General features: G+C 45.2%; 1 protein-coding gene across 2 annotated transcripts in view; it reads left to right on the top strand.

The window, feature by feature from the left end:
* Casq2 (calsequestrin 2) overlaps positions 1–25974 on the top strand; it is a 64449-nt gene that overhangs the window by 30393 nt on the left and 8082 nt on the right. For both annotated transcript variants that reach the window (XM_028752991.1, XM_028752990.1), the window contains 5 exons: positions 3685–3796; positions 6812–6885; positions 12224–12354; positions 13646–13691; positions 19876–19930. In XM_028752991.1, the coding sequence (XP_028608824.1) occupies positions 3685–3796; positions 6812–6885; positions 12224–12354; positions 13646–13691; positions 19876–19930 (418 nt within the window). The remainder of the gene's footprint in view (positions 1–3684; positions 3797–6811; positions 6886–12223; positions 12355–13645; positions 13692–19875; positions 19931–25974) is intronic.

The raw sequence follows: 25974 nt of genomic DNA, 5'->3' as shown, positions 1-25974 counted from the left end.
TTTGTGTGCAGCTGTCCCATATAGGAGAGGCTGTAGCTCTGATTTAAAAACAGAGGAGCCAGAGAGACTGGTGTGGCCTAAGACATTTATCAGGCTGCCTAAACAGCGAGGAGATATAAACAGCACTGTGTTGTAGAGGAATCTTTTCTAGAAAGCAGGCCCTTAAGTCACCATAGAAGTTGTTATAAGTGACCCAAGGGTAGTGTGTGTGTTTGTGTGTGTGTGCTAGAACATGGTATTCTCTTTCCAGTTACATGCTGATACCCACTGGCATTCCCTTGACTTTGGTACAGTGACATTGAGAGAAAGCCAGGGAAAGGCAGGAAAGAGGGGTGAAATAGACACCAGAGATGGAAGTAGGGACCCACAGGCTCAGTCCCCCTGAGTCATCTTCTGACTGTGTAAAGGAGAGACTGTCTGTTGGTGAGATGGCTCAGAACACAAAGGCACTTACTGTCCAGCCTGGTGACCTGCATCCAATTCCTTGGTTCCACAGGGTGGAAGAGAAAACCAACTCTCACAAGTTATTTTCTAACTCTCCACTCTCCATCAATGCTCCCAGCCCCCAACGCGCCCCTCCCCCATCACTGCTGCACATGTGTGCGCACACACAATGGCATGCGTACACCCTTTTACACAAAATAAGCAAATGTTAAAACAAACAAACAAAGACAGAGCTAAGGAACACCCAGGGGAACACCCTCCCCCACCACAAAAGTGTCACTTTCAGCCATGGAGATGTCACATCCCCAAATCCATAAGTTCTAACAAAGGAAAAAAACACTATATTTTGGCCACGCATAAAGTCACACTCCACGTCATAACTGTGAGGCTAAAGGCTTTGGAACCCATGCTCTGCATAGAGAAAGAACCCTATCCTGCCAGGAATGGTGATCCACCTGTTACCCTGGCACTGTAGAGGTTGAGGCAGGAGGATTGTAGATGAGACACCAGTCTGGGCTCTGTGGAGTAGTCTGGGCTCTGTGGGGTGATTCTGTCCCTAAAATAAACAGCAACAATTACACGAAGAACTCACAGCTGACCACTCACACTGGCAATTCTCCAGCAGACACCAAACAAGTCTATTGATTCCTCTATATATCCTCAAAAGCCAGAGAAGGGAAGAAAGAGACCATTGACCCCCACCTAGAAGTCCTAGGGAATATTCAAGAGAAACAACATTGTAGTTGAGGCCAGCCTGGCACCATTCCAAGCTAACCAGATGAGAGCCAGCTCCTGAAAGCAAGACTCTACACGCTTTAAACAATTAATTGCGTTATTGTCTCACAGAAGTAGCAAACCAGAGTTAGGGGCAATTTTTAGATTTACCTAATTGGGATTCCAACTCTGCAAACCACGGATAATTCTGCTCTCAGTATGTGGTCTGTCTTAGGGTTATTAGTCTGTATTAGTCTGCTGCGATGAAACATCATGACCAAAAGCAACTTGGGGAGGAGAGGATTTCTTTGGTTTACATCACAGTTCATGGGAAACCAAGACAGGAACTGAAGCAGGGTAGGAACCTGGAAGCAGGAACTAATACAGATGCTATGGAGGGTGCTGCTGACTGACTTGCTCCTCATGATGCTCAGCCTGCTTTCTTATAGAACCCAGGACTACCAATACAGAGATGGCACCATCCATGATGGGCTGGGTCCTCATCCATCAATCACTAATTAAGAAATGTTCTACAGGCTTGCCTGTAGCCTGATCTTATGGAGGCATGTGGGTCCTTCCTCTTATATTCATAGCTTGTCCAAGTTGACACAAAGCTAGGTAGCAAATGGCCTTTGTCTTCAAGGTGGGTGTTGCGAGGTCGGTGATGAGATGAGCCGTATCAGAACCCTACTTATCACACACCCTTACTCATATCCACGGAGAGAAGAAAACCTGCCCCCATCATTTTCTTATGGGTAAAGAATAATTTTCTCAAGGCCTTTTGTAAACTGAGCCAGAAGAAGGCCATTTTCCCATTCTTGAGATGCTATAGAATTAACTACTCAGCTAATGAAAGCGACAAAAACATGGAGAGCATTAGGCTCATGAGTTTGGGCACAAAAGGGCACATACCATACATTGATCAGTGTGACAAACACTTAGGGAAAACAATGTATTTATTTATTTATTTATTTATTTATTTATTTATTTAAAGAGGATTTGCTTTGGCTTTCGGTTTTGGAGGTTTCAGCCCAAAGTCAGCTGAATTCATTGTATTGGGCCTGCAAAAAGGGAGGAATCAGGTTGGCACTGACATAGGGCTGAGGCCGCTTGACTCCTTCTGGCCAGAAAGCATAGAGAGGGTGCGGGGCAGGCTCTGGGGACCAGATTCAGCCTTCAGGGCATGTCCTCCATGACCTACTTTCTCCCCTCCTAATTCTCATCAGGACCCAACAGCATCGGCTTCATCAGAGTTTAACTCCATCAGTCATCAGGGCCTTCACACTCTAACTACAGCCCAGTGAGGGAAGCCTGAGGTATGGACCAAGCCTTCAACACTTGAGCCTTGTGACAGATACATCATATTCAAAACACAAGGCATGCTTTTACTTACATGTAGAAGCTAAATAACCCAATGTCTTTTTAAAAAGAAACAGAAGTAGATAGCCTAGATAATGCTGGTTACCAGGGTCTGGCAGGCACAGGGTTGAACATGAGAGGATTGTGATCCGAGTCTCAGCAGGCAGGAAGAGTAAGTATTTAAGTATAGAGTGCACAGTGTGGTCAGCATAGCAAATAAAAACCTACATGCAGAACTGCTAAGAGGATACACAAATATTCTAACTACACAAATGGTAAGTAAGTATTTGAGGTAATGGATGTTAATTGGCTTCATCTAATTATTTCACAGTTTATTCATAATTCTTAGTATTTCATGTTCCAGGAGCACAAACAGTTATGAGCTGAGTTTGAATCTCCAAAACCTTCATAAAAAGCCTGTCATGTCTTCTTGTACCTGAAACCCAGCGCTAGAAAAAATTGACAGGCAGTCCTGAGGGATGCCTGGCCAGTAGCCTAGCCAGAAAGGCAGTCTCCCAGTTCAGTGAGATAGCCTGACTCTAGGCGAGAGAATAATAGAGGAAGACACTGATATGTGCTCTGTACATCTGAACAGATGGTTCTCTCTCACACACATGCACACTACACAATCTCTCAGACTCTATCTCTCTTGTATGCACATTCTGTGAGAATGTGTGTGTGTGTATGTATGTATAGTTATAATTGTCAATTTTTAACTTAAGATACAATCTTAAAAAAATGTAACTGGCAAGAGGAATAGACTAGCCCCCCAGAACAACCATCCCAAGTTAGGAGTAAGTTTTCCTGGGGGCACTGTGGTGACCATACACACTGGAGCAGGTTGGGATCGGTGTGCTCAAGACCTTAGCCTTTGTGTCTGCATACACAATCACATACACATAATCACACATGCAATGACATACACAATTACACACACACACACCCCTTCAAGGCTGGATGGAGAACATGGCCTGACTTCAATGTCCTTTCTGTCTCACTGTCTATCTTTTACAATTTCTGTACATGTGTCCTTTCCCTCCAAAGTGCTCTACCTTCCTGCTGGGGAGAGATGACCTCTCTTGTTTAAACATCTTCATCTCTTTGTGTGTGTGCCTGTGTATGTGTGTGTGTGTGTGTGTGTGTGTGTGTGTGTGTGTACGATTTCAGCTCATTGAAGACCCAGTGGAGATCGTGAATAACAAGCTGGAAGTCCAAGCCTTTGAGCGCATCGAGGACCAGATCAAGCTCCTTGGCTTTTTCAAGAATGAGGACTCAGAATGTAAGTTGTCTGTCAACACAAGCCTGTAGGTCTGAAGCTAGCTCCTAACAAGGTGTGCCAGGCTACCAACAGAGGGTGTGGCTTTAATAACTCTTTTGCTGGAAGAGTAGAAGCTGGAATTCTTCCTGTTGCCTGTGCAAAGGGACACATGCAGATATCGTGCAAAATAGGCCATTATGGTTAGGCCATGTTCTCTAGCTCTGAAGCTGTGTGTGTGTGTGTGTGTGTGTGCGCGCGCGAATGTGCTTGTGAGTGTGATTGTGGATTGTATATGTGAATGTATGTTATTGTGTGTGTTATTATGTGTGCATGTATGTGTGTTACACGTGTTAGTGTGTGTAAGCATGTGTGTGTTATTATGTGTATGTATTCTACTGAATAAATAAATGCCTTCTGCTTTCCTCCACTCTTCCTCCTGTCTATCTCCCCATCAGGCTCTTCTGTAAAATGGACACACAGTGACCATCTCCCTGATTGGCAGTTTCTGTGGTCACCAGCTGGAGAACTTCCCTGTTAGCTGGAGAGGATTAAATGAACTTTGGGTGGGAATGGGCTCAGTAGTTGCTAAAGAATATGGAAAATAGCTAGCCAAGGTCAGAGCTGGCCATCAGTCTACACCTATGATGCCATGTGTATTTTGGTTCTCTCTCTCTCTCTCTCTCTCTCTCTCTCTCTCTCTCTCTCTCTGTATGTTTCCATGTTTGTGTGCACATATGTATACATGTGCAGGTACACATGTGTGTGTTTATGTAGATATGGGTGCTTGTGTGTGTTATGTGTACGTGTGTGTGTGCACTTATGTAGGTGTGGGTGCAGCAGAGAACAGATTTATTATTTTTAAATTTTTTAAAGAAACAGAGTCTCTCACCAGCCTGGGACTTGCCAAGTAGGGTCCAAAAACTTCAGGGCTCCACGTGTCTCTGCCTCCCCTGGCACCAAGAGGACAAGTATTCATCACTGTACTTGGGTTTATTATGTGGGTTCTGGGGACTGAACCTCAGACTCAAGTCCTGAAGTTAATCAGGTAGATACTGAAACAACTGAGATATTTGCCCAAACCTGTGACTCTTAAAAATCAGGGCCCTTTCCAGGCCAAGGCACTTGACATTAGTGTTTGTCTTTTCAACCTGAGCATTGCCTGATCCAGAATTATTCTAAAATAATCTACACTCGAATCTTATACAAGTCTGCTGAATTCAGGAGTGATATAAAATTCAATGAAACTGAAGAAGTCAATCCACTGAAGAGTAAACATAGGCTCAGCGTTGCAGGGTTACAGAACTTCTAACAAGTCCCACCACTCTCCTCCTGGAGTGGAAGGCCTGACTCCAGACACTTCATGCGGTGTAGTAAGCACAATATTCTCACATGGGTGTGGTTTCTTTCTTCCGTGACAAATTTGGATACATGTTTGAAACCAGAGTCAAGTATAGGCTTGGTTTAATTAAAATAATCTTCTCAGAGGATCAGGATTTAAAGTAACCCCTTTCTTTAGTCTTTGAAAATTTCATACATGTACACAATGTATTTTTCATCCCTCACTGCCCCCCTGAATTCCTGCCAGGACCCCTGAATCATATCTCATGTTATCAAACTGTCTTCCAAATATGTATATTTACAGAACATGATGGCACAGTATTTAATCCCATCACTTGAGATGCAGAGGCAGGTTGGATCTCTATGAGCTTGGGGCCAGCCTGGTCTACATAGTGAGTTCCAAGACAAGTCAAGTAAACATAGTGAGACCCTGTTTCAAAAAACAAAACAACCCCAAACAAAAACAAACAACATAGATCTGAGAAGCTCCCAAGTCTAGTAAAAAAAGCTTCTTACTGCAGTAGGTAAGTTCAGAGAATTAGAGACTATGAGTGTTCAGTGTAGACAGGGCACCTCTATGAGTTTTCAGTGTAGACTGGACGTCTCTGTCAACCTCTGTCACCTAGTGCTGGTATGCATAGCTCCATGTGCTTGGGTGTAGCTGGCAGTTAGGAGCCAAAGTTGGGACCACTGAGCAGGAAGCGGCTGCGGTCAAGTGCAAGCACCGGACTGGTTGGGCAGGGTCGAGATCCAGCTTCAGGAGAGAAAGCTTTCCTCTGGAGTGCTACATCTCAATAAGACAGGCACTCTCAGAGGATCGTTAGTGAAATAACTCGTATACTTTACTCCTTATGGATAAGACCTTATAAACATTCTGGAGATGGGTTGAGAGCTAGAGGCAGGTGCTTTCTATTGACTTGGTCTGGGATGTTAAGGATGCCTCATCTACATGTGGAAGGACTTTAGGCTGTCCCTATGTGACTGAATGTCACAGTCCTCTCAGCAGGGTGTCATGGTCACGTGTTCCAGGGTAGGAACCTGGTTGGAAGTAGATTAAAACACCTACCATTTTCAGTTATGAGAATTGTCAGGGTTCCCAAATCTGCTGTACTTTACCAGTTTTCTGTCTGATGACACAGTCCACTGTCCTCTACCCCAGGATTTTGGAACATGGTGGGGAAGGGGGCAGACAGAATGTATGATCTGGAGGGTGGAGAGGAAGGCTATGAAACTAAACTGCTTTTAAAAAGGAAAAGCAAACATAAGAAAACTAGAAAAAAATAAGCAAACATAAGAAACTAGGAGCCCTCCTTTGGAGAAGCTTAGAGTACTTTACTGGACAGTGTTTTTCTCCTAATTGTAAACACAGTGCAGTGAGTTCCCTTCCTACCTAGGGCCCATCTACGCAGAAACTGTGAATTAAGCAGGTGCAATTTCAACTTCATGTACTTGGGTGAAAGGAGGTTTTGGGGGTGGAGGTGTCCATGCTTTTTTCTTCTTATTATTCTTTTTCTTCAGTTTCTGGTTTGTCCTGCTTTCTGTCCACAAACCTGCGGTGGAAGGAGGCTCTTCTTGGGTCACTGAACACCAGTCAACTTCAACTCCAGCTATTTTTAAATGGTGTTAAATAGCTGTCTAACACCAATCTCTTTAAGTGAGCAGTTTGCCTCTTGCAAATGTTTCTCTCTTCCCTCCTAGATTACAAAGCGTTCCAAGAGGCAGCTGAACACTTCCAGCCTTACATCAAGTTCTTTGCCACCTTTGACAAGGGAGTAAGTACCCATGAAAACCCCATTTGAACACGTTTGGATGCACGGACAATCAAGGTTTGAACTCCACCATCCTTCTTAGCCTTTGTCAAAAAGTGCTAGAGGATGCTGGGAAACTGTTTCTGAGAATACAGTCCCTGTCTTCCAGCCCAAAATCCAAAAGGAAGGGCTAACTAATGATCCCAATGTAATCTAAAGTCAAAGGAAGTTTGCCCTGATTGGTTGAGGTTTAGAATCGATAGTAAGAGGGAGATAATGATCATCTCTTAAGTACTTACTATGGGCAGGGACCAAGCCTATCCTCTCAAAGACCCATCAAAAGGGGGCTAGGTATTCTCAGTGTATTGAGGGAATAACCAAAATAAGGAGTGACAGATGCGTTCAAATGAAGTCACACAGTCAGCTACTGGTAAGACTGGATATAGTCTGAGTCCCAACTGACATGAAAGACTCTGTTCTGTACAGCTGTGCTCAGAGAAGGAAGCTTCAGGTAGTGTGTGTGTCTGGAGTTTGGCCATGCAGTAGATGTTAGTCAGCTATAAGAACTGCTGTCAGGAAAAAGGCGTCTAGACCCAGGAGGAGGGGTCTAGACAGGATGTTAGGCAAAGATGGGTACAGAAACCCGAATTGGATTCATCATGGCCTCTGGTATTGCTGAGCCAGAGGTGGCTGTGAGATTGTAGGGTAAGAGCTCTGAGGTCTAGGGATGTAGCTCAGTTGGTATCAAGCCCTAGTTTTGATCTCCAGTACTGCATAAGCATTATATTGACGGTTATCCTCAGCTACACAGGGAGTTCAGGCCAGCCTGGGCACTTGAGACCCTGTTGCAAAGAAAAGAATTGAGCTAATATTATCAGCCCAGGTGTGGCCTTAGGCAACCCAGTGTAATCTGAAAAAAATGTAAAAAGATGGTTTATCTGAAGGGATGAAAGCAAGAACACTTTGCAGGTAGGTGGGTTTAGCTAATCACCAGGACCCTGGTCTTCTGAGGGACATGCTGTTCCAAGTTCAGTGAGGTATTTGTTTGTAGAAGTAGCTTCCAATATACCCAAATCGTGATTCTGTGTCTGTGTCTATGAAGAAGGGAAGGTCAGGGAACCTCCAAAGCTGCTTTACTAACGATTAAAATGGCGTCGGAAGCATGACTGTGCATGGGGCCTTGTGTAGATACCTTCGGAAAATAGAAAAGCCGTCTCTGCACCTCTCTATGGAACACAGAATGGGGTCCAGCCTAATGTCACCTGGGACTCGCGCCCATCCTGCAGACTGTGGTGCCCAGTGGGAGGTGGCGAGATTTAGAAGGCACGGCTGCAGCCTCAATAATGTCCAGCAGGGGGCGACAGAGCTGAAGACCAGAAAAAGTAATAAAACTGGGGAAGCAGAAGACAGTCCTGTTTGCAACAAGGACATTTGACCACCAATCAGGGAGAGGAAAATCCCCAAATAATTGGAGATTGAAAAGCTAAGCTTTAAAAAAAAAAGACTTGAAGCTATTAAGGACATTGAAAGGCCTGGAAGAAGCCACTGTTAGGAACACAGTTTGGTTCTAGTTTTTCACACATTGAGAAAACATTCAACACAGTGGTTTTTCTTTCATAGATTCAATGGATTTATCTATTCATTTAGCAAATATTTACTGGGTGACTTCTTGGCTCCCAAAATACAATAGCATCAATCAAGACATTCAATTGGTCTTGTAAAATTTAGAGTTTAATGTGAGAGAAAAATTGGAAGAGCAGAAAATTAGTAAAAACCCAGTAACAAATCAAGAGGTGAATTGTAAAGAGGACATGGTTGCTGGTGTAGATTTGAAAGTCAGTAGTTCTCAACTGCAGTCAATCGATCTTTGTTCCTCTAGTGAGCTTTTAAAAGTCTTGGTGTGGGCCAACGAGATGGCTCAGCTGTGAAGGTGTCAAGCCTGAGAACCTGGGATCAATCCTGGGGACCCACACAAGGGACAGAAGGACTAATTCTCATAAGTTGTCCTCTGACCTCCATATATACCCATTTGGCACACACACACACACACACACACACACACACACACACACATGCATACGCACAAATAAATATGATAAAGAAATTAAAAGAAAAAACACAATCTATGGGATTAGTCCAGGAAATTTGTTTTTTGTTTATTTGTCTTTTGAGCTGTGACAAGACACAGGAATCTGAATGAGTTTTTGATTTTTTTAGTCTGTGTGTGTGAGAGAGAGAGCAAGAGATACAGAGACAGAGACAGATAGGCAGAGAGACAGAAAGACAGAGAGGCAGAGAGAGAGAAGGAACCCACAGACATCAGAGGCATCAGACCCCTTGGACCTGGAGTTACAGACGCCGTGAACCTGCTAATAGGTGCTCAGAACAGATCCAGTCCTCTGCAGAAACAGCATATGCTCTTAACTGCTAAGCAAACATTTTAGCTCTAGGAATGGAAAGTTTAAAACAAAACCAAATAAACCTAAACTCTTCCCAGGAAGCTTTGCAGGACCCACACAGATCCCTGTGGTATAGCTCAGACTACCCTAAACCTCAGCCCCTGTGAGGAGGTGGTGGGAGCAAGAGGTGAGAGTCCACCTTTGCAGCCAGCAGCCTGAGAGTGTCGGCTCTAACCGGCTCTAAGCATCTTGAACCACCCTGGCCTACACTTTTCCTTGTGCTGGAGGAGCAGTGAAATGAAAACTTAATCAGTTCTGAATCACACTGGAGCCCAAAGGAGCTGACAGAGAGGACAGATGTGGAGAAAGCCCAAGTTCTTGCTCAGCTGACTCTTCATCGCCGACCACAGGCCTGGCCTGTTAAAGTGCAGCAAAGTCATGATTCAAAACCCCTGTGTGTGTGAATGCCAGGAAAACACTCATTGTCCTTGGTAGCTGGCTTGAAAGTGCCCAAATTTTATTCTAACTAAAGGAAAAAAAGAAAAGTATGAGCAGTTTTCTGTTTTGTGGAACTGTCTGGTATCCGAGAGCACAATGTATCATTAGGTAATTGCAACACCCATGAGCCAGGTTTTGCTAGAGTCTTGCTATGGACACAGAATACCCAACTAAAAACATATCAACAAACTGAACCATTCCTTAGCCTGTCTACTCTCCTTCAGTCCTTGCTATCCAAGATGCAGTTATACACAGCTGGAAGAAAAGGAAGAACAAGGAAAGGGCATTCCATGGAGAGGGAGGGAGGGAAGACCCAAGAGACCATTGGAGATCTTTATTCAGGCTCTTTCAGTCTACAACCTAAGGCCTCAACCGTCCAATTTTACATGCACACACTTAGCATGGGAGACCCTGACAGTGGCATCCAGGGATGAGAGATGCCATGCAAAGGGACATGTGCACACGTAGGCATGCACATGCTGCTTAACATGTGGTTCTGAACAGTTCTCGCCCTTAGGAGGTCATAGTTACTTTCCCAGACGTGGGATGGATTAATGAGAAAAAATGATCCCGTTAGTTAGAGTGTCTGCTGCCAGTGCAGAGTTTATAGAATATCTGTAGACTTCTTTCTTTGCACGGTCAAGGACAAGGGCATTCTCAAGAGAAAAAGGACGCTTGGAACATGAGAAACTAGAGGGAGAGTAGCCCTGCACATCTCTCCATATATGATCCTGATGAATTGCTCACCCAAGTTGTTCTTTGTATGTAGAACAGAGCAGAGTGATAGCTCTGACCACGTTCAATCACAGTGAGCATCACACAGTCTAAGCAACATAAATGACTCAGCTGTGGCCAGCACATAGCAAACAGGCCATGTGCTTGACAGTACTACAGCTTTTGTTCGTATGAATCATTTCTCATTCCCTGGAAGCCTGCTCTTAGAAGAGAGTGAGTGAGCATGTGAACTCAGAGAGCAGAGTCTTGTCATTTTCAAGCTTGTTGTCCCAGAGGCAGGTGTACAAAAGATTGTGTCAATAGTGGCCCTGGCCTGTCTGTCTCATTTGTCTCCCTGTCTCTCTCTCACCCTTCGTGCTGGGGACTGAACCTCATGCATGCCAGACAAAGTAGGTCTTTACTACCAAACTCATCCTCAGTCCACTTTTTAACTTTTTATCTTGAGATAAGATCTTCATAAATGAAACTAGCCTTGAACTCATTCTAGTTTAAATTGATGTCAAATTTGTGATCCTCCTGCCTCAGCTCCTCTCATGCTGGGGTTATGGGCTTCCACCAAGGCCCAGCCTGACTATAGATCCATTTGCTTTAACTCCACATAGGAGGTTAAAATTAAAATATGTCTTTTGGAATATAGTGACCTGGGATTAATAGCAAGCAATGGTCCTTGCAGATGTGAGTGTTTCCACAGAGTGGACCTCCTTGTGTAAGAGTTTATATAATACTCACGCCTCCCTTACTAGTCCCAACCCCTGAGTTACTGGGGTCACCACACTGTGGTTGCCACCACAAGGTGTCAGCTCCGAGGCAATGCTGTGCGGTTTAAAGGGAGCCATTGTTTCATCCTGTGCTTTCTTGGACTATGGCTCTGAGCTAGAGAAAAGCATTTGGCTTCCCATTGAGCCCTCACATTCCAGGCCTCTCAGAGCATGTCACAACGAGAGGTCCTGAGCTCAGCAACTTTGCAAGCAAACACAGCAACCATTCTGTCCCGACAACTCATTGGTGTGTGGACTCTTTAACCAAGAGAGGCAATCTGTCAGGCCCTGGGCACTTTTTTTGAGATTAGTTATAGGGTAAACCATTCATCCTGATTTCCTGGGAACAATTCAGAGTCTAGCACTGAAAGTCCTATGTCCCAGGAAGCCTTTCTCTCCTATGCAAAGCAAGATGGATAGCTATTTTTAGGCTGGGAAGTCCCAACGAAACACCTAGCAAACTTGGTACAGAGATTGAACCCTAGTATGTTCCACCCTTCGGATTAACTAGCAATCAGAGGACAGGTGAATGGATTGGCCTTTGATTCTGTGAGCCTGTGTGCTCTAATGGGGTTCATCAATTGCCTTTTCCATCCAAATTAGCTCCATTAAATCCACTCAGTGAGCATGTTCTTTTACCACCTGCTCGCTCCTCCAGCCCTGGCAAACACAGAAGAGGGAAGATAACCATGCACTGACCTTCCCCACTTTTTATTCCAACCACTCCTTGACACTCGTAGGCCCTCATTCTCCAGATGAGTCTTTTTCTATTGAGCTTTCTTTGATCAAAGATAAGTCCAGCCCATACCACAAGGAATACGAGTCCCCACTACTTCGACATTTAAGTTAAAATAGCCCATAATCTTGCATGTTGTTACCAAAGCATGAAAGCACCCTCTCTTGGGTAAATAGGCCACTGCTACTCTAAGCTAGCATTTGAATGAATGATCATCTGATTTCTGCTCAATACAGGTGGCAAAGAAGTTATCCTTGAAGATGAACGAAGTTGGCTTCTATGAGCCATTTATGGATGAGCCCAATGTCATCCCTAACAAACCTTACACAGAAGAGGAGCTTGTGGAGTTTGTGAAGGAACATCAAAGGTGACCGAGAGGACAGGTGGAGGATGGGGTGGGTGGGTGTCAGGTCCAGGTAATTAATGGGTAAGAGCTTCTCAGTGTTGACAATCCAGAGCCATGAAGAACATCAACCTAGAGAGTAAGACACCAAGTAGAACAAAACTGGCCAACGTGGCTTTGTCCATCCTTGACCAATATCAAGGATGTTACCACTTCTGAATAAGGCTCTACACTTGCAGGTAGGGTTAGAGTACCTCCTTCTAGTGCATACCCCTTACCCCACCTAAGCAAGAGTAAGATACAGATGAAACTATACTTTCAGTGACAACTTCCTATATGTGAAACAACATTCCAGGTGCTTTATGGGAGCAGCTCTGGCTACTCTCCAACCTCATAGAGTTGTTATTCTCACAATGTCACAGCCATGAGATAAGTCTGAGTAATTAAGTAATATAACCAGAGACAATTTCACACATTCTACATATAACTCCTAGGATAGGGATACTTGCTAAGACTCAGAGCATCTCTGGCAGGGGATTCCACAAACTTTTTCATTGAAGAACCACATAGTAAATATTTACACAGTTCTGGGGGCAAATGGCCTTTGTTGCAGCTGTTCAGCTCTGGGCTTAGATCATATAAGCAGCCTTGCTCATGTGTAAACAGATGGGTGTGTCGAGGTCTAGTTACACAAACAAGAGGCCTTGGCCTGGGCTGGCCCACCAGCTGGAGTCCTTAGCCTCTGCTCTGGAGGAAAGAGCTATCTGGGAATATGGGACATGGTAGTGGGTCCACTGTGCCATCTCTCCTCCCTCCCTATCATGGACAAAGGTGTTCACTGGACCTGAAGCACCACGATCCTATACTTGGTCAGTCTTTGTCCCTGAAGACAGCACTGGGAAGATTAACATGACATCTATTGTGTTTTGATGGACAATCCTGGTGACAAAACCTGGGATTCTGTATTTGAGTAATTGTTGTCTGTCCCATTTCCTTGTTGTTTGGCCCTGGGCTTTCAGGGGTGGTCTCTATGTATGAGGAGAGGACACTAGGAAGGTGCTGTCTCCATTCCTTTTGATCATCCCCATACCCTTGGTGTGCCTTCGATCTAAGAAGGATTTGACTGGGCTGAACGGGTTTGGGCCTATCTCTCTCCTGACAGGGTAGGTGGGAAAGCTCTGCTTCTTTGTGGACAGAGATGAAGTCAGGGCTCCTTAGGCTCAAGCAGAGGAGCCAAAGTCTTATTTACATGTGGGGCTGAGGCTTAGTTTCTGCTGTGGTGATCCTTACTCAAGGATGCTCCCCTGTTTTACAGACCCACCCTACGTCGCTTGCGCCCAGAGGACATGTTTGAAACATGGGTAAGAAAATGGCAATGTCTTGTGACGTGTGTTGTTCAAGAAGGGTATCCTCTGACTATGAAGTCTTTCTGAGTAGGGTGGACATTTGGGAGTGAGATGTTAGGAACATGGACAGCTTCATGTCCATATAAAGCCCAGGTTTCTATAGATTCAGTATGATCCTCTTGAGTGCTACTTACTAGGTAATATTACTCAAATTTATTTCCCTTAGTCCCTGGCTTCCACTCATGTGCCACCAGTGACTTAGGGGAGCCTAGTGGAAGAAGCCCAAGTCTACAAGGTCACAGAGACGTGGGTTCAAGTCTAGCATTTGCCATTGAGCAGCTTTGTGCCTTTATCTTGCATGTGTTCCTTTTGGCTTTTGTCTACACAGTTAAAGCAGTTTTCTTTTTCATAAGGACAGTAGGATGGAATGTTCAGGGTATAGGAGGTGCTTGGTGAGTGAATGATACCTTTTTTAAAAAAATGGGCAGTGTTTTATTTTCCTTTACACCTTAATAAATACTTCTTGATGACTGTACATGGGGTAAGGCTGCTTGGTTGTTCAGCAATGGTGTTTTCCTGACAGCGTGTAGTCTTCGGTAGTGAGTGGAATGACTTGTATGACATCACTGTCAAACCATCAAGACTGCATTATGCACCCATTGTTTTCAGGATTGTTGGTAACTTGGGCATACTTTCCCCAAATAACCTTACCTCCTTGTGTCACAAGGCCCAGCTCCCTCACATTCACTTCAGTAACTGCACCTTTGGTGACCACACCCAGGGTTGTATATAACGGGGATGATGGATTCTTTTTCACACCGAGTACAGGCAGTCAAAAAGTAGCCTTCAGCTCAGGGTGTGTGACATGGGCTTTTTTGAAATGTAGACCCATTGGCCTAATGAACCTTTCATATTTAGGTGGTTTTCTTGTAAAACCATCACCAACAAAGCAGACTTTAGTAACCATTCTCTTCCGTGCCTTCTTTTTTCTCCTTCCTGTTGGAATAGCTTTCAATACTTCTGTTTCTCCTCGGGCACGAACTATGGGTAGAGGGACCTCCCATTTTCCCGTCTTTTCTTTTCATTTCTGTTTAATCATGTTGGAAAGTATTTTTGCTCTCGACTGTTCCTCTCTGTCCAGCAGACAGGCAGGGACTGCTCCTTGTGGAGTCCTCTCATCGTCCTTCTGCTTGGTGTTTCCCTGGTGTTTCTCTTTTCATGCATCTTAATTATCTTTTTCATTTGTATTTTCTCCTCATGTTGCTGTTTATGGTAGAGCTTAGCCTTCAGGCCAATCTTTTTTTCTTTCTCTTTTTCTCATGGTAGTCCAAACGATAGCCATATCATTTGTGGTGCAATTCAATATATTCATTTTGTGGCGTGATGACAGCCGTGGAGCAGCCAGCCACGACCTCCAGGGTTCCAAAAACCTCTTAATTTCTGGGTTTCACTGGCCCATGAGCCTGGTTCGCTCGGTGAATGATACTTTTTAAAGTGTATCAACTGAAAACAGTAGAAGGTGATGAAGTTAGCCTCTCCACTAGGTTGGTGTCCTGGACTGTCAGAGACTCTGAAGCTTGGAGAGGCACCTTGTTCCCACTGTGCCTTCAAGTAGCGTCTATGAACAAAACCAACCAGAGTCTGTGTGACACTTTCTAGGCCATTGCTGGTGCCCTTTCACTTAAACCGGCCAGCTCTTCAAGGTGATGTAGGACAAATACTATTTTAGCCCATTTTACACATAGAAAAACTATGACCATCCTAGGTTAACTACTCAAGGGCACATGAATAATAAGCACTGGTTCTTGGGGTGCAAAGCTATCTGGACCCAAGTCTTATGTCTTCTCCAGTATCTCGTCCTAAAGTGGCCGTGTCCCTCACAGGCTGACACTGTGGTATTGGTGCCTATGTGTGATGACGTAGCAGTCAAATGAAACTTGTAGGAGTTGGTTTCTGTCTTCCACCATGTGGGTACCAAGGACTAAATCAAGTCATCTGTTAAGTGGCAAGTACCTTTACCTGCTGAACCATCTCACCTGCCCCAGCAGTTTCTTCTGAAGGACTCTTCCTCTATTGTATTAAAGAATAATTTATAAGGCAGGACTAAAGAGCCTTTCATTAGTCACCCCAAAGCAGTGCCACTGCATAAGAGGGCTATATCTTGTTTTCTTTATACTTGCTCATTCACTTTGAGGAATTTCAATAGAGGTGAAGGAGATAGAATAAAATAAGGACAGTGGTAACATGGCTGGTAAGTAGTTGGTAACACTAGTTTCTTCTAGGTATGGCTGTATTTTCCATTTTTCACTGAGTAAGAGTTTTATAGACTTGGGCTCTTTTGAGTTGGCAGAAGCTACGTTAGTAAGAAACCGTTACACTGTGTTATGAAGAGAGTTGCTAAAGTGAAGGCTGCTCTCCCAGCTTTAAGTACTAAGGGTTGAATAGAAAAAACAGTCTGAAAGCAGAACAACTCAGGGCAGGAGGAATGGCTAAGCTAAGTTAGGCAATGTTGAACAGGCCTGGGAAGCTGGGAACCCCCAGAACCCACATAAAGGCAGCAGAAGAACTGTCTCCACAAGGTTGTTCTCTGACCTCCACACGAATGCTGTGGCATGCTCCCTTTCCCTCATCATAATCACATAATAATAATAATAATAATAATAATAATAATAATAATAGTAGAAATAGAAATAGAAATAATATAAAAACCCACAACCCCAAACCTGGACATTCATTGAGAGGCAGGAACATATAAAAAGCTAAGGAATCTGCAGGAGAACATAGTGGGTCCCATAGCCCCTGTTCTTTGGAGTCTGGTGCATGACCACTGCATACATAGGCTCATTTAAACTTCTTTATGCACATTCACAGAACGCAGCATTGAGTTTATTCAAACAGCGCCATTCACTGTTGATACCATGGACTATATCTGTATCTCACCCAAATTCATGGTTTGAAAACATGATGTCAAGTGTGGGGACTTTGGAAGTTCATTGGTCACCATGTCAGAGCCATCGTAGTTAGGGTTGCCCTTATGAAAGAAGTCTCAAGTTGGGCATGGTGAATCTTGTATGTACTTGCAGCAGGAGGCTAATAAGTTTGAGGGCAGCCTCGGCTACATAGTGAATTTGTGGTCTGCTGGGGTTACTTAGGGAGTTGCTCTCCAACAAACAAACAAACACACACACACATACCAAGAAAGAAAGAAAGAAAGAAAGAAAGAAAGAAAGAAAGAAAGAAAGAAAGAAAGAAAGAAAGAAAGAAAGGAAGAAAGGAAGAAAGGAAGAAAGGAAGAAAGAAAGAGGGAGGGGAAGAAAGAAAGAGGGAGGGGAAGAAAGAAACAAAGAAACAAAGAAAGAAACAAAGAAACAAAGAAAGAGAAAGCAAGCAAGAAAGAAAAAGAGGTGGAGGCTCAAAAAGACCAAAGACTGAGCAAGCCCTCATCTGACACTGAATTCACTGGTGAGGAGGGCACCTTGGGCTTCCCACCCCCCAAATAGTAAGACATAAGCCTCCTGGATTCCTGCTGTTAATAAGCTACACAGTGTATGACCCTTTCTTATGACACACAGGATGGACCAGCAGAGGGCTGTGGGATAGACAGAACCAGCCAATTGCACTAAGGTCTCTGTTTGCTCTGTGGCTTTAGTAAGTCACTGGGATTCTTTAAGTACTGAATAGGAACATGATGTGGATTTGCAATTCAGAGTCCAGGGATCACAAAGAACTTACCAGTTCTTCTTGCACTCATGTGGTGCACAGACATACATGCAGATCTCACCAGTTCTTTTGTGGCCAGTGGTAGATACTGCTGCCATTTTGGCGACTGCTATTTTAAGGCATAGTGCCTTCTGCCAGGGAGCTTATCATCTGGTCAAAGAGGGAAGATTCCTCCAATTGGAAAAAGAACTTCCAGCTGGAAGTGGTGATATGTCCCAGCACTCAGAAGCAGAAGAAGGGGATCTCTGTGAGTTTGAGGCCAGCCTGGTCTACATAGGGAGTTCTAGGTCAGCCAGAGAAACATGGTGAGACTCTGTCTCAAATAAAATATAAAATAAAAAATAAAATGAACAAAAGAGAGTTTCCATGACACATTGAAACCTGCTGCTTGTAAACTAACTTAAATATAATAGGAAGAAAGAAAAAAGAAAGTAAAGTAAAGAAAGAGAACAGAAAAGAGAGAAAAAAATTCAAGACAGCACTGTCTAAAGGCCAGTTGAGTGATCTACAGAGCCCAGGCTTCTGGACTCAGAGAAAGCTGACACTCTGGCCCTTGGCACTCTGTCTGTGTACACTGATTTTTATGGAGCAACTGACTCATGGGCTTCGTAGGCTTGCATGCAGATAATTGCATTATGGGTTTATTGAGGAAAAATCCCAGCACTTAGCACAGGCCTCGAGTCTCCACAGGTGTCCAATACAGACTCATGTCCCTCATCCCCGAGATGCTTGCAGAGAGCTTCTTTGTACCTCTGTTACAATGCTTCACCTAGGACCCATCTCAGCTCAGAGTAGTGACAGGCATACTTGGAACAGCCTGTCAGAAAATGAATATGGATTCTTAATTCTAAAACCAATTTCCAAGTGCAGTCTGGAAGGGCAGGCAGAAATGAAGCCTGCTCCACAGAGTTATGGGTGCTCAATTCCAACTGATGGCAGGCGACAGAGACATGGGACTACCTAATGAGACCTGATCGGGATAGTCTGTCTGGCAATAATAACAAATGTACAACAGAGAACTTCAGACTCTCTGGTCACTGCTGGGTTTTCCTAATAACCTGGAGCACACACATATATGTCTGCAGCCTTCAATTCCCCAGGGAATCTGGCCAACCCAGAGCCCACTCTTGTTTTTAATAATAATATTTTCTATTTAATCTATCTTGGAATTTTTGGAGGTTTCGTTCATACCAAACTCAAAGGGAAAAAATTAGCATTTAGATAGGTTTGCAGCAGCATTAAAATCAATCGAAATGGAAATGGGGTTGGAGGGGGTCAGGTCCCTACCCCCATAGGATGACTCTGTTATGACACTAGGCTTCCCAGTGAATACCTCTCTCTTGGCAGTAGCCATCAGTTTGCACTTGGCTTTGTTTCTCCATCTCATAGCATGGAGTCTCCAGAGGGTCTCATTTCCTATACAAGAGGCTACTCCAAACTCTCACTCTTCCTTCCCCAATCATAATCCACACGAAGGCAGGCTTCCTGTCCCAGATGTGCAAATAGGAAGTGCTCTTTGCCGTCTGACATGCTCCCTAGTTTGCTTTCCTTGCTCTGGCACTCCCAGCCAGGACACAACCTCAAACCACCATAGTCCCAAATTCCAACCTCTTTTTGGAGTTCTTCACATTCATAGAAATGTTCCCATTGAGGGCTGAGAAGATGGCTCAGTGGTTAAGAACACTTGCTGTTCTTGTAGAAGACCTGGCTTCTGTTCCCAACACTCATATCAGGCCACACACAGCTGCCTGTAACTCTACTTCCAGGGGATCTAATACCCTCTTCTGGCCTCTTTGGATACCATGAATTCATGTGGTGCACAGACATATATCTAGCAAACACTGCTCATACACATAAAAACCAGGAGGTATTACTGATTCGCTCCATGGGCCCCACCTCTCCAAACAGTCATTGGCTAAATCGTCATCTCTAGTGTGGATACCAGTGACCCAAATCCTAGTTGAGCAGAGGGCTATTTACTGCCCTCAGAGGGTTAAGGATCTGCCAGCCGTGGCAGAAGTCCCTGTAATCTGGTCCACCCTTAATGATAACTCCTGGTGGGGTGCCTCAAAACTCACATTTGAAACTGTCACATTCAATAGAACTGTTTCTAGAGTTTTTGTTGCCCCTGGAGCCTCTGATAAGCCAGACTCATGCTCTTCTCATTTTTCCCTTTGCTGCTGCTCTTGGGACTCGCCAGACTACAGGAGTGAGACATATTTATTGTTAACTCTTGTATCTGTTGCCCTGTCTTATAAATCCACTGATCCTAGTCCCTTATTGAAGTTCCATGTGTTGCTACCAAACACCCATCAGCATCTGTTTCCTTTATGTGTGCCTGTCCTGCTCATTTGTGCCTGGGTATCTATCCCCTGTCCATCCCTGTCTCCCTTTCTCTGCCAGCTTCTGTGTTGTTGCCCCTGACACACATTGTATCTCTCTCCTCCTAAAAGGAAATGTTGACTCTTTCCTCTTTCAGGAAGATGACTTGAATGGGATCCACATCGTAGCCTTTGCAGAGAAGAGTGATCCAGGTAGGATGTCTTCCCCACCTCCACCCCAGCTCATTCCCACCCTGCACCAAATCTGCTTAACCACTGGCAGGAACTTCTCACCCTTACAAACCCTCACTGTTCCAGTTCAATTGCAAGATAGTGATCACCTGGCAGGCAGGAGGGTGTCTTCACTGGTAAACTCAGCTAAGGGAATGTAGAACTTCGAGGGAAGCAGCACAGCTGGGTGTGCAGTCCCAGCTTTGGGGAGGGGACAGGAACATCAGCAGTTCAAGGCTATGGTGGGCAACTTGAGACCATTCCTGTTCAGCTTCTCAACTTGGGAATGAGCACATAGTGAGCACACAGTCTTACAGAGTGAATGAGTGTGTGTGTGTGTGTGTGTGTGTGTGCGTGTATTGTTTCTGTTCATATTAAATGTTTGTCAGTTTATTATCAAACCTATACAAACCAATCCTATTTTAACATAGTGATAAATGTACGTGTTCCTCAGTAAAACCCCATCTGTGCATAGGAATGGCCTAAAGACATCTGCCAAAGAGTGAGGCCTGGGTAGAGCAAGCAGCCTGCTTTCAGAGTCCCAATTACTCCCCGCCAGTGGAAGGGTAACGTTGCTATTCTTGCACTGTGGACAACTTTTCCTGGCTTCCCTTTTATGAACACCATGGAGAGAGAAGGGAGAGAACAATGAACTGTGAAAGAGGCAAAATGCTGGTTCCTGTGACAGTGATCCCAAGACAGGCCCCTGGGGGAGGCGAGAGTGCACATAGGAGGGATGTGTGGGAGTCCTGGAACCATCCAGAATGCAATCAGGGTAGTCTAGCTGCCAGGCTCTGGTCATGAAGAGTTGGAGCAGGGTTCCAGAACCTGACAGGTGTGCAGCTATGAGAGCAAAGCCACCCCAGCCTGGTTCGGACAACACCTCAGAACCCGTGGCTTTATGGGCTCTGCTCAGCAGCAAGTCACAGTGGAGCATCAGGCTTGGGGACCACTGATGGGGAAATGTGGAATTACATGGAGTTTTTCAGGAACTTCAGCTACTGTAGTAGGGCAGTATCAAGAGAAGAGCTCCAACAGAGATTCGAACCAGGACTGGCAGTGTTGGCCTAGCATCCACAAAGCACTGGGCTCCATTCCCAGCAGTGCAAAACCTGGGTGTGGTAGTGTAGACCTGTCACCTCAGTAGAGGTGGGAGAATCAGAAACGTATGGTCATCCTCACTTATACATCAAATCCAAGACTAGCCTGGGCTACATGAAGCCCTGTCTCAAAACATATAAACAAACAAGCAAAACAACAAAAAACAAAACAACAAAAAACAAAAATAAAATTAAAAAATCACCCCCCCCCAAAAAAAAACAAAAACCAAAAAACCCTCAAACCCAAAATCAGCCAAGCAACAGCAACATAAAGGATCTCAGTTTGAGACTAGAAAACTCGAGAGCTGGAGAGGTTCAACTCAATCCAAAAGAATACTGACACTGTGAAGAAGGGACCTATTGTCTCATCCATCAGCAGAAGCCTGATTGCTCACAGTGACTTGACAGGACAGGTGCCCAGCGAATGTTGGTGGAGCAAGTACTTAGACCTTTCTTAACTATGTGAATTTTTTTTAAATCAAGACAATCCACACACCATAACTCACTCTTTAAACATAATATCCGAGTGAGTTTTAAGCTGTGCAGGTTTAGACTGTGCAGATGTCAGCACCGCCTCACACCAGACCTTTACCAACGACACCCACGAGTCACTCCCATTGTGGACCCGCTCCACGCACGACAACCACTGATTGCTTATTATCGGTCTGTCTGTTCCAGATATTTCCTATAAATGGAGTCACATAATGTACAGACTTTTGATTCTGGCATCTTTTCTTTAATACAATGATATATAAATATATACCTCACATATATGTAATATATATTCACCATATAATACCTATTATAATATCCATCAGTACTTGGCTGCTTTTAAGATTGAGTGATATTCTATCACATCGAAATCAAATGGTCTGCGAGCTAGTCTTTCAAATGTCCAGGAATGAGCCAGGTTTCCCATCATAGACTTGCAGAGCCTGGTACCTTCCTCAAGGGGAATCTAGGTTTTTTGGTTTTATTTCTATTGTAGTGTCAGCTGCTTTTTACAGATCTGGCACCCTCAGCTCCCCAGGTTTACAGGCCTTAATCAGGGATCCTTGGTGTTGTGTGATCAGAGTTGCTGCTGGCAGCTGCCTGCTGGCAAGACTCCAGGGGGCTTCCTTCCCACCCCACTGCCCCCTTCCAGGGTTGCAGGGAGGCCTGTCTGGCTGTCTGGAACAATAGAACAAAGAGGTCTCCCTGAACTGCAGAAACCTGTTTGACAGAGATTGCTGTAGTAATGAATCAAGCTTCTGAAACTACTTCCACCTCCTCCCTGTGCAAACACCCCTGGGCCCTGGAGCTCTGCCTTTTCTCCAAATCCCAAGCTGAGGCTTGTCTCTGGGGAGCGGAGCAATGCTGGGAGGTGAGGTCAGCAGCAAGGGTGCCTTCCCATTCAGGGCTCCAACTAAAAGTTGTTCTGATGAAAGTCCCTCCCCTCGACTTTGTGGTCAGGCAACATTTACCTGCTGGGCAGTGGTGTACACACCGGGGCCTGAGGCTGGGTCGTGGTCCTGGAGAGTGTATGCCGGCAAACAGTTTCTCAGATTCCTTTCCTCTTGCTAATAGGTCACCCACAACCTTATGGCCTAACCAAACTACATCCACTTTCTAAAAGAGGAGGGTGGTAAGTCCGGGACGCTTCTTAGAGAGCTTCCATGTTGAGGAGCTATGAGGAGAGAGCCGTGTTTATCCTGAGGCCACTCTGTGATATGTGTGTGGCGATTATTATTCATTACTCTGATGTTGGATGAGAAAAGTTAATCTTAAAGACTAATTGGGCCACATTGCCCAATTGGGCCACATTGCCCAGCGTCTCTAAGCCAAGGCTGACATTGCAGCCAGCCCTTATGACATCCATATGCTCCAGGAGTGACGACGAAGATGGCATTGATGACTGTTACTGTCACAACAATTGAACAAGGAAGTTCATTTTTAGTCTCATTTTACAATTGAGGATGCCGAGGCTGAGGGAGCACTGGAGTGAAGTGTAGGCTGTCTGACTTTCTAGCCTACATCCTTAACCACAAGGCAGGCAGACTTCTGCACCTCTCAGACAACATCTGACAGCCAGGTGATCATTCAGTGTGTCTCCCTCCTTCCGTGCTGCCCTTCTCTGCCTTCAGTATTTGAACCACAAGAAAAGATGGACACAGATGGTTCAGTGGTATGCACAAGATCACAGGGTTAAATGCACGGTAGGAAAGTGAGTTGATGTTTGCTGAGGGGTTGCCTTGGGTGTGGTCCTCTCTCTGATACCACTTCCCAACAGTGACCCAGCAAGCAGCAGGCTCCAAGCTTGTGTGGTGCTGCTGCAGGGCTGTGGGGAAGGGGCAAGGGCTGGCGGATCAGAAGACCATGACAAGGAAGTGAGACGGGAACTGAGCCATTTAGCAGCTTAAGCCTTCAATTCATGACCAGTCATCCTCCTCGGCCAGTGATGTTCCTAGATGCAGGCTGAAATTACAGTACAACAGCAGCACCTGTCTATTCAGTGACCTGGTCCCCAAGGACTCTCCTTACAGCTCTGACCTTTCCAGCCAGAGTTTGTGTTCTCCCTTGGCAGAGGACTGAGAGCAGGACAGTTCTCTCTGACAAGAATCCACTTCTGTTCTCTGGGCTCTGTAGCATGACCTGTAGACTTCTCTTGCTGTGAGCTTTCAACACTGTGCCTATAGGGAGGCCGGGCTGAGAAGGACATCAGAACATTCCCAGGCCTTGCTGGTTGCCTGTTGCACCCAACCTCCTCTGCATGCACCTTCTCTTAGGCTGCCTGTGTTTAGAGCTCTGTGACAGGTTTGAAAATGAAAGAGTCTTCCTTGCTGCTCCCAGATGCGTCTGCATCGAGCTGACATCTTCTTCATGATATTTGATTAAAGGTTTGCCACGCGGCGTTTCTACATGAGCGCGCGCTGGATGGAAACCCTCCAAGGGCATTGGGAATATTCACACTAACAAGCTAGACACATGAGGATGGCTGCTGTCTGTAAGCATGGAACAGATTTAGCAACAGGCCCTGGAAGGATGCTTCAAGCCCTGCTGCACCTGAGCTTTTCCTGCCCTGGGATTCTTGCAAAAACGAATCAGAGACAAAAATGGATTGTCTCAAATAGGAGCACTAAGTGCTTCCTGGAGCTTTATAAATTTAAATTTGATATACTAACTTCACTATTTGATTATTGCTGGGTGTTGAATGGTACTTACACACCCAGCAAATACCAATCCTGCAGATCTGGACAGTTATTGTGTATTCCTCCGTATACAGAGGAGGGAGCATGCATACGGTAAAGGTATAAACATAACCCCCAGCTCTCATGAATGGTCAGTGAGAGAAGCAGAACTCCAGCCCAGCAGTGGCTTTTATACTGAGTGGTCATCTTGAGGCTGCAGATGTTCTTTGAAATGGGGAGCTCCCTGTCTTGTGGCTTCCTCCCGCTCCTCACAAGGCCGGGTGTACAGAAATCAGCTTTGGGAGAATTCTATACAACTAAAGACCAGTGGGGCTTTTGGAGAGAGGGCCCCGGGGTCCTGCTTTATTCTAAACCTCTGTATTTCAACCAGGCTATAGCACGGAGGCAGTCAAAACACACCCAAGGAAGCAAACAGATCCTTCAAGACAACCTCTAAGCTGGGTAAAACTGGACTCCAGCCTGCCTAGCTTCCTACCAGCCACATGGACAATGACAGGATCCCACAGTAGGACCACAGACAGAGCCCTTCAGTTCATAGCTGCACATAATGTGGAGTCACGAAGGACATCTTTCAGTCTATGTGAATTGAACATAGGTGGCAACAAAGAGGAGGTTGGGAAGAAAAGGCAGAGTGGGCAGCATAATAGGCCTGTTTGCTCCTGGGCCATGGCTTGATCTGAGACACAATCACATCTGCAAAAGGGACCTTTCCCTAGATGGCCGTGAGTGACCTAGAACTGGTCCCCTAGGGCCTGGTGCAGGCTCATTCTCACCAGCCTCTGCCAGGGAAGCAGGAAAAGATAATGACCAGGTTCTCTTCCCATAAGGATGTGATTCCCAGAGGCCTCTTGTTTGCCGTGGGAAACCTCGCCAGGGACACACACGCCTCAGCCCTTGGTCCTGAACTTATAGACCTGCAGTCTAGGGCCTGGGAGGGATCTGCAGTTCTCGAAGCCTTCTTCTGTATTTAGGCCATCCTGGAGACTCCAGATTTCCTTAAAGCGTCACTGCATTAACCAATCCCCAGCTCAGAAGCCTGTTCAGAATCAGAGCAGGGACTTTGTTCTTTCTATCAGAAGAGCAGAGGCAGTCCCCAATCTCTTCTACCCCACCCCTATCTCAGCATCAAGGCCACACTGAACATCTCTCTCGCCTAGCCTGGGCCTCCCTGAGGACAAAGTTTCACAGAGGGCTTGGGAGTCTCAGGTACAGAATCAAGGAGGGAAGTTGGCAGCAATGTGTAGGAACGCCAAGACCAGAGAGAAGACAGGGAGCAAACGGCTGTGGGTATAGACGGAAGACCCGAGTTAGATCCGTGGCACGGTTGCTTACTCATGGATTACAGCAGCAAGTCCCCTCCTTCCAGCTCTCTGGAAAGTGAAGGCAATAAAATCTTCCATGCAGACAAATGCCAAGATGAAACACAAACATCTTACTCCAGAAGAGCTCAGAATAAATTCCCATAAGAGAGGGGCTGAGTGGCATGTGGCAGACTGTCCATCAAAGACGAAGGCAGTGTAGAAAGGGAGATTTGTGGGGATTAACACACTCTGGATTAACAGCTCTGGGGTCAGACTTTGGGAGGGGCAAAGGGACCTACTCTGGAAATAAAAGAGAGAGATTTGGCAGGGGCTTTTCTTTCTTTCTTTCTTTCTTTCTTTCTTTCTTTCTTCTTTTTTTCTTTTTTCTTTTCTCTCTCTCTCTCTCTCTCTCTCTCTCTCTCTCTCTCTCTCTCTCT

This window comes from Grammomys surdaster, unplaced genomic scaffold (genome assembly GCF_004785775.1).
Source record: "Grammomys surdaster isolate TR1022 unplaced genomic scaffold, NIH_TR_1.0 125941, whole genome shotgun sequence".
In the NCBI taxonomy this organism is placed as follows: Eukaryota; Metazoa; Chordata; class Mammalia; order Rodentia; family Muridae; genus Grammomys; species Grammomys surdaster.
This window is presented reverse-complemented; position numbering and strand designations above follow the sequence as displayed.